At 41.4% G+C, this 9,681-nt stretch overlaps 1 protein-coding gene across 1 annotated transcript in view; it reads left to right on the top strand.

Annotated features, from left to right (window-relative positions):
- Positions 1-9,681, top strand: part of ppm1e (protein phosphatase, Mg2+/Mn2+ dependent, 1E) — an 85,111-nt gene that overhangs the window by 58,747 nt on the left and 16,683 nt on the right. The window contains exon 3 of the mRNA XM_061963039.1: positions 6,185-6,306. Coding sequence (XP_061819023.1) covers positions 6,185-6,306 — 122 coding nt within the window. The remainder of the gene's footprint in view (positions 1-6,184; positions 6,307-9,681) is intronic.

Below are 9,681 nucleotides of genomic sequence, written 5' to 3'. Positions count from 1 at the left end.
CGGAAATCGGTTAAAAAAATATATGGTCTTTTTTCTGCAACATCAAGGTATATATTGACGCTTACATAGGTCGTGTGATAATGTTCCCCTTTAAGCAGTGGCAGAAACATTCATGTCATTTCCAAAACAGAAAGTGCAAGATTGTCAGAGACATTTTAAAACAAGCTATTAGTGCACTTTTGTGCATGATGTTACTAAGATGACATATCAAAACAACACTAAAAAAAAAGTGCACTTTTTGTCCAAACGCCACTAAAATAGTTAAAAACAAATAAAGTGCACTTTTGTGCATGATGTCACACAAGATATTTCAATAACTGTCAAATAAAAATGAGCTGCATAATAGGAAATCAAATAGTGTATGTCCTTCGCTATGTGGTAGGTTCCTGCAGACGTTATCTCCTTCTGTTGTTGACTATTTTTTTCATACGGTGTTGATGTGGAAATGGTTGCTTGCCCATTTTGTTGGTGTGGCACTGACCGGAGATGTTGACAAGCTGAGTTTCAAGCACTCTTCATTCTCTAGCGGGTGACTTTTCAAATGATGCTACATATTAGCAATAATGCTACTTTTTGTAGCAACGCTTTTGCCCCACACTTGACAAATTACGGTTGTCTGTTCGACATATTCTCACTTGAAGCCAAACCACCGCCAGACGATGGACCCCCTGCTGTTTTTCTTGGGAATTAATTCTTCCTTCATTTGTTACCAGATTCGCACCTTCTTTCTCTCGTATTACCACTCGCACCACAGCTAACGTTACCCATGCCACCTACTCAGTGGCCTAGTGGTTAGAGTGTCCGCCCTGAGATCGGTAGGTTGTGAGTTCAAACCCCGGCCGAGTCATAACAAAGACTATAAAAAAAAATGGGACCCATTACCTCCCTGCTTGGCACTCAGCATCAAGGGTTGGAATTGGGGGTTAAATCACCAAAAATGATTCCCGGGCGCGGCACCGCTGCTGCCCACTGCTCCCCTCACCTCCCATGGGGTGATCAAGGGGATGGGTCAAATGCAGAGGACAAATTTCACCACACCTAGTGTGTGTGTGACAATCATTGGGACTTTAACTTTAACTTATGCCGGTGTAGTGTGCCGTAGGGGCTGTACTCTGGGGGAAGGGGAGGCTGCTATGCCCGCGAAGGTGTGTAGAAACGTATTGAATCGAAGTAATGTAAGAAGAAGGTGGGGGGGGGCGCTTGTTTTATCTCTGAGAAAGGAGAGACAGAGAAAGAGTGAGGAAGAGCCATGTAGTGTAATGCCCCGCAGCTAAAAGCAACTGCGTTAGAACTTGTATACTCGAAGTATCACGATATAGTAATTTGTCCATATCGAGTTATATCGATATATTGCCCAGCCCTACTTGAAAGTGTGGTTTTACAACGCTTCACTTGTTCCACATCTTATGTTAAAACCTTATTACAAAATGGAAATAAATTCCTTTTTGTCCTCAAAATTCTACACACAATACCCCATGTTTTTTGTTTCAATAACAAAAAAAACTTAAAACAATACATGTACGTGAGTATTAACACTTTTTAGTTGTTCTTTTTCTAAATAAATTAGCTAAATATAAAAATAAATAAAAATGAATGTATTCAATTTTGGAGTAAGGCTGTAACATAACAAAATGCGAAGCGGTGTGAATACTTTCCGGACGCACTGTAGATCCACTATATACCTTTTAAATTGTACTTCAACTACAGGCAGCAGCATTGGGAGGTTACCATGGTTACCTGTCACACGTGTTTGGCGCAGATATTTGGCATTTTGACATACAGCAGTATCTGCCTTTATCGATATCAGCCCTATTTTAAATAATTTTCTTACTACAACAGAACTACATCAGCAGCTACAATGTATACACAATATCTTTATTTAGTATTAAAATACAAATCACTATCCCTTTCTCTCCCACCTGCTGGTCACCTACAGTATCAAAACTGACATATTTTGCCATGGAAATCCAGTTTTTGTCCTTCTTTCCTGGCGTCTTTCCTCCTCTCCCTGTTGTTTGTTTTGTCCAGCGATCGGTAAATGGGTTATACTTGTATAGCGCTTGTCTACCTTTTTAAGGAACTCAAAGCGCTTTGACACTATTTCCACATTCACCCATTCACACACACACATTCACACACTGCCATGCAAGGCGCTAACCAGGACCCATCAGGAGCAAGGGTGAAGTGTCTTGCTCAAGGACACAAAGGACGTGACTAGGATGGTAGAAGGTGGGGATTAAACCAGGAACCCTCAGGTTGCTGGCACAGCCACTTTCCCAACCGCGCCACGCCGTCGCAGCGTTTGCTCAGCAACACTCGCAGCGTGGGCTCATTAAAGGAGCACCACGAGTTTAATGTTCCGTGATTCAATCAAATAACGCGACAGAGATGGATGGACATGAAGACCACAGAAAACGATATCTGTCAAGATTTTTTCACAAAGTTTGGATTTTTTATGTTGGATACTTTTTATTTAACTAAAGATTAGCAGGCAGCAGCTCACACATTCTCATACTTTCTGTGACATCCCGGAAGAAATGTCAGCCATCTTGATAAATGTCTCAACTACAATCTACATGAAGGAGCCCAGAACTGTTTTTATTGAAATGTTGGCATTATTTCAGGGTTCCTCAAGAGGAAACCTTACAATGTATTCAAGCCATAAACTGCTAAAAAAAAAAAGGGATCGATGAAGAGTTATTTTGATGTAGAGAAATAACACATTTTAACCAATTTTTCCAGGAGATTTTCTAATACTTTGAAATGCAAATGTCCATGCTCTTCCTGTACACACGTAATAAATGTTTGTGAAATTCCAGATGTTTCTTGATGCTCAATGAACAACATTAGCGCTACATAAAACATGTCCAATGTTCCCTCTAATGTTTCATGTGTGTGAGCAATTGCAAAAACTCCCTGAGCATTCAGTGGAGCCCATGTGAGCAACATCAGACGTGCACACTGTGGCTACACCAGCAGCACACCTGTCCCAAACCTGACTAAATAACAAGTTCAATCTCCATCCATCCATTTTCTACCGCTTGTCCCTTTCGGGGGTGCTGGAGCCTATCTCAGCTGCATTCGGGCGGAAGGCAGGGTACACCCTGGACAAGTCCTCACCTCATCACAGGGCCAACACAGATAGACAGACAACATTCTCTTATTATTATAGTCAAATGACAGCAGTCATTTCCATGAGGTTATTTTCTAATATAAGTGTTTAGGCCCACTTACAATGACAATAACAAAAAATATTGTTTTTCATGAACTGTGTACTTGTTTTGTTTGTCTGGGTGGAGGTCCTGCTTTGGAAATAATTTGTACCCCTTTCAGACATTGCATTTAGTTCCCATTAAAACATTCACATGTTGCACAATGAGATGTAAGCAGGGGATCATGTGTACATTCCTGCAACTTCCTGTTTGTAAAAAATATATTTTTATTAGTATTTATTTAATATACTAACAGCATTTCATGAATAATATTTATAAATTAAGAGTCCTAATAAATGACACTAGAATAAGCACACATTTGATTGGTAAATCATAGTGTAACGACCTGGAATGACACTTTATGTGTGGTGTTGGAGTTGTCCGACTTTTTGTATGGCTGTAAACGCATCACTGGCTAAGTGCCATATGTGCATGTGTTGGCGCAAGTGAGAAAGAGCGAGCGGCTGCTGTTGATATAACAAAGTTGCTTTTGGTCTGGTTTGTACTGCAGAAAATGACCAGTTTTGCTAGATATAATTTTTTTTACTAATGTTTTGGTGATGTGTTTATGGCCGACAATAAAGAGTTTTGCTCAGTAAAGTGATGGATGGAATTCATGTCCTCAAAGCATCTCGACAGACGTTGCAATATTTGAGCAATGATGACGAAAACTCTTTTCTCTGTCGTGTCCGTGTCGTGTAGAAAATTTTTATGCGCTTATTTTTGTATTTGATTTTGTGCGGGGCATAGATTTGCCGTGCGCAGAGGACGCTTGAGCAGTGCGCAGTTGCACAGGCGCGCACCTTAGAGGGAACGTTGAACATGTCCCACGTTTACTAAAAGATCATGTTGAAAAAACACTTCAAGTCTTGTCCAGATGTTTACAGACGTAAACTATTCATGTTTAAATAACCTTTACTGCAAATGAATATCTGTTGTCGGTTAATAATCGGTATCGCTATTGGCCTTGTCAGCCACCTAGCCGCACGTTGACTGACTGCTTGTAGGTCCAGAAGGTTTTGATTGATTGATTGAAACTTTTATTAGTAGATTGCACAGTTCAGTACATATTCCGTACAATTGACCACTAATTGGTAACACCCGATTAAGTTTTTCAACTTGTTTAAAGCAATTCATGGTACAAATATCAGCATAATAAAGTCATCACACAAGTGAATCATCAGAGTATATACATTGAATTATTTACATTATTTACAATCCGGGGTGTGGGATGAGGAGGGTTTGGTTGATATCAGCACTCAGTCATCAACAATTGCATCATCAGAGAAATGGGCATTGGAACATTGTAGGACTGACAGAGAACATAGTGAGTTCAGAAAGCATATGAACAAGTATATACATTAGAAATACATTTGGTTATTTACATTTGGTTATTTACAATCCGTGGAGGGGGGAGGGTGTTAGTCAAGCGTTGAAGTTGCCAGGAGGTGTTGTTTTAGTGCGGTTTTGAAGGAGGATAGAGATGCACTTACCGTATTTTCCGCACTATTAGCCGCACCTAAAAACCACAAATTTACTCAAAAGCTGACAGTGCGGCTTATAACCCGGTGCGCTTTATATATGGATTAATATTAAGATTCATTTTCATAAAGTTTAGGTCTCGCAACTACGGTAAACAGCCGCCATCTTTTTTCCCCGTAGAAGAGGAAGTGCTTCTTCTTCTACGCAAGCAACCGCCAAGGTAAGCACCCGCCCCCATAGAAGAAGAAGCGCGCGGGTATTACGTTTCATTTCCTTTGTGTGTTTACATCTGTAAAGACCACAAAATGGCTCCTACTAAGCGACACACTGTGGTTCTAGCTTGCCATGCTAATGGCCAGAAACTTCCACCCATGGTGATATTCAAAAGGAAGACCTTGCCAAAAGAGAACTTTCCAGCCGGCGTCATCATAAAAGCTAACTCGAAGGGATGGATGGATGAAGAAAAGATGAGCGAGTGGTTAAGGGAAGTTTACGCGAAGAGGCGGGGTGGCTTTTTTCACGCAGCTCCGTCCATGTTGATATACGACTCCATGCGCGCCCACATCACAGATGGTGTCAAAAAACAAGTGAAGCACACAAATACAACACTCGCCGTCATTCCGGGTGGATTAACCAAAGAACTCCAACCGCTCGATATTGGTGTCAACAAGGCATTTAAAGCACGACTGCGAACGGCGTGGGAACAATGGATGACCGAAGGCGAACACACCTTCACTAAGACAGGGAGACAGCGCCGGACGACATACGCCAACATCTGCCAGTGGATCGTAAATGCCTGGGCGGATATTTCGGTCTCAACTGTGGTCCGAGCTTTCCGGAAGGCAGGATTCACGGAACTGCTGGAAAAACAACAGCGACACTGACTCTGATGGTAGGAGAAGAATTCGAGGGATTTATGAATGAAGAATAACTTCAGAAAGTGAGTGTTATGTTTATTTTGTGTGTTGTGACATTAATGTTCGAGCAACATTAAGTTATTGCTATTGCTCTGCACTATTTTGAATTTTACTATGTTTGTGATTGCACATTTGCACATTACCGTACATTTTGGGAGTGAACAGAGTTGTTAGAACGCTGGTTTTTAATATATTATTAAAGTTTAACTGACCTATCTGACTGTTTTTTTTACATTCCCTGTAGCGCAGTTAGATGCGGCTTATAACACGGGGCGGCTTATAGGTGGACAAAGTTTTGAAATATGCCGTTCATTGAAGGCACGGCTTATAACACGGGGCGGCTTATGGTGCGGAAAATACGGTACTTTTACACCTGTTGGGAGTACATTCCATATTGATGTGGCATAGAAGGAGAATGAGCTTAGACCTTTGTTAGATCGGAATCTGGGTTTAACGTGGTTTGTGGAACTCATCCCTGGTGTTGTGGTTATGGCGGTCATTTACGTTAAGGAAGTAGTTTGACATGTACTTCGGTGCTAACTGTCCTCTCTCCTCTCCCAACTCAAAACGCAGTAACTGCCCGTGCTCTTTGGCGGCGGCTTTGGCCAGAGCGACCTCCGACAGCATCCTGCAGAGCGACCTCACCATCCACCACCTCGTCAAGAGTGGAGAAGACGGCGTCGGCCCCTTACCACGTGAGGCAACACACACACACACACACACACACACACACACACACACACACACACACACACACACACACACACACACACACACACACACACACACACACACACACACACACACACACACACACACACACACACACACACACACACACACACACACACACACACACACAGCCACCAGGGCTTTGTCCTACTTCTCCCGCCGTTATGATGCTTATGCTGGCATTTGGCCACTAGAGGGGGTTTTACAAACATCAGTCTGAGACTTATTCATGCAAGCCAACAACTTGTAATGATGCAATCCATCAATTGTTTGTTTTTCAACCTCTGACTGCAGCCAGCATGACAACACTTGCAACCAGCAGACTTGGAGAGTGTTCATTCCGTTTAGTTTTGTAGGGGAAAAAAAACAAATACCAGACTTGACACAAAACTGTATCAATCGATCAATCAATGTTTACTTATATAGCTCTAAATCACGAGTGTCTCAAAGGGCTGCACAAGCCACGACGACATCCTCGGCTCAGATCCTACATAATCATTTCAAATGGCAACTCTCTTGCTTTAAGAAACAACTCGAATAAATTAAGAAATTTAATTGTGGTAGTCGGTAACACTTTCAGTTTTAGATCAAGCAGAGTGGAAAAAATGCTTTAATCATGAACAACAAACAATGGTAAATAAATATACGGGTGTGGCACTTTTCTACCTTGGAGGTACTCATAGCGCGTTGACACTATTTCCACATTTACACACTTTTTAAGATGGGATTGATTACATCAGAAGTGAAGTCCTCAACAAAGACTTCATTAGGTTTGTCAAAATAGAGTTCTTCATAAAACTGGACGGTGGCTGGACCGGGCGTCGGCAACCCGTGGCTCTGAAGCCACGCTAGTTTTTCAAAAATGTATGAAAATTATTATTTTTAGTTTTAATATGGTTTCTGGAGGAAGACAAACATGACACAACCCTTCCTAGTTAAAAACCCCACTGTTTATATCAGGGGTCCCCAAACTACGGCCCGCGGGCCGGATCCGGCCCCCCAGCATCCAAAATCCGGCCCACGGGAAGTCCCAAGTTAAAAAAAAAAGTTGTTTTTTTATTTATTTATTTATTTTATTTTATTTTTCTTCTTCTTATTATTTTTTTAATCTTTCCTTTCTAATCCATTTTCTACTGCTTGTTACTCTCGGTGTCTCCTAGCCGCTCAGGCAAATCATATTGTCTAAAAATAAATTTTCCCATCGTTAACGTGACAATGTTAACGGATTAAAAAGACAATGTGTATATATAAAAGACAATGTGTATATATATATATATATATATATATATATATATATATATATATATATATATATATATATATATATACATACATACATACATACAGCCCGGCCCCCGGCCAAATTTTTTTAACCCAATGCGTCCCACTAGTCAAAAAGTTTGGGGACCCCTGGTTTATATTAAACATGCTTCACATGCTTCGCCGTTTTGTCCTACTAATTTCGGCGGTCCTTGAACTCACCGGAGTTGCGTGGACTGTGGCGCAACAGTTTGTTTACATGTACAACTTTCTCCGACGCTGCCACAGAAAGACGTGTTTTATGACACTCCTATGTCCAATTTTATCCACCAAACATTTTATGCTGCGCGTGAATGCACAAAGGTGAGCTTTGTTGATGTTACTGACTTGTTGGAGTGCTAATCAGGCATATTTGGTCACTGCAAGCTAACTGATGCTAACATGCTATTTAGGCTAGCTGTGTGTACATATTGCATCATTATGACTCGTTTGAGCTCATTGAATTTCCTTTACTTACGTATATTTGCAAATATTATTTGTATATATTGGCTGCATTTCTGATAGTTTTTTGTGTGCTATGTTGTTCCAGACCACAGCAAACGTTACAGAGCTTGCAAAGATTGTAATAAATCAAGGGGACGGCGTGGCGCGGTTGGGAGAGTGGCCATGCCAGCAACCTGAGGGTTCCTGGTTCAATCCCCACCTTCTACCAACTTCGTCACGTCCGTTGTGTCCTTGAGCAAGACACTTCACCCTTGCTCCTGATGGGTCGTGGTTAGGGCCTTGCATGGCAGCTCCCGCCATCAGTGTGTGAATGTGTAAATAGTGTCAAAGCGCTTTGAGTACCTTGAAGGTAGAAAAAGCGCTATACAAGTATAACCCATTTACCATTAGAAGAAGACAGACTGCCGTTTCCTTGAACTTGGACACACACATCTAAGCCAGTCTTTTCCAGGAGTTATCTCACCCTCAGCCTGCAACACAGTCATATTGATAGTAGGCAAAAATAGACACTTCATGTGTTGCCTTCATTATAACACTTTTATATAAATTGGAGGTACTCAAAGTATATAAGTTTATCTATCTATCCATCCATACACTTAGGTAAAACAGAATCCATCCTGTTTGGGTCCCACATCAACCTTAAGAAAGTCAGTGACTTCACTATTAAAGTGGGTGACATTGTTATCACCAGGAAAGATGAGGTCACCTTCCTAGGTTCCATTCTAGAGGCTAATCTTTCCTGTGATGAAATGGCAACCAAGGTAATCAAAAAGGTCAACCAACGAACATTTCTCTATAGAATCTCCTCTCTGGTCAACAAAAGCACCATGAAGATTCTAGCGGGAACTCTCGTTCAACCCTTTTTCAATTACGCATGCACCTCCTGGTACCCTAGCACCTCCAAAACCCTCAAATCTAGACTCCAAACATCCCAGAACAAGCTAGCCAGATTACTTCTAGACCTCCACCCCAGATCCCATCCCACTCCTACCCACTTCTCCAAAGTGGACTGGCTCAGGGTGGAGGACAGAGTAAAACAACTTGCACTGAGCCTAGTCTATAAAATCCGCTACACCTCCCTGATACCGAAGTACATGTCAAACTACTTCCTTAACGTAAATGACCGCCATAACCACAACACCAGGGGGAGCTCCACTAACCACGTTAAACCCAGATTCCGATCTAACAAAGGTCTTAACTCATTATCCTTCTATGCCACATCAATGTGGAATGCGCTCCCAACAGGTAGAAAAGAAAGTGCATCTCTATCCTCCTTCAAAACCGCAATAAAAGTACACCTCCATACAACTTCAACCCTAAACTAACACACTCCCCTATCTACAATCAAATGTAGATACTTTTTCTTATGCCTTCTGATCTCTCTGTCTCTCTCTATGTCCACTATTTGCTGTACATATCCTACGAAGTCAGACCTACACTATTTCAATATTAATTTCTCTGTTCTCAATTGTTGATGACTGATGATAACAACCACACCCCGGATTGTAAATAATTCAATGTATATACCCCGATGATTATCTTGTGTGATGACTGTATTATGATGATAGTATATA

This window comes from Nerophis lumbriciformis, linkage group LG09 (genome assembly GCF_033978685.3).
Source record: "Nerophis lumbriciformis linkage group LG09, RoL_Nlum_v2.1, whole genome shotgun sequence".
In the NCBI taxonomy this organism is placed as follows: domain Eukaryota; kingdom Metazoa; phylum Chordata; class Actinopteri; order Syngnathiformes; family Syngnathidae; genus Nerophis; species Nerophis lumbriciformis.
The sequence above is the reverse complement of the archived record's forward strand: the minus strand, read 5'-3'. Positions and strand labels throughout refer to the sequence as shown.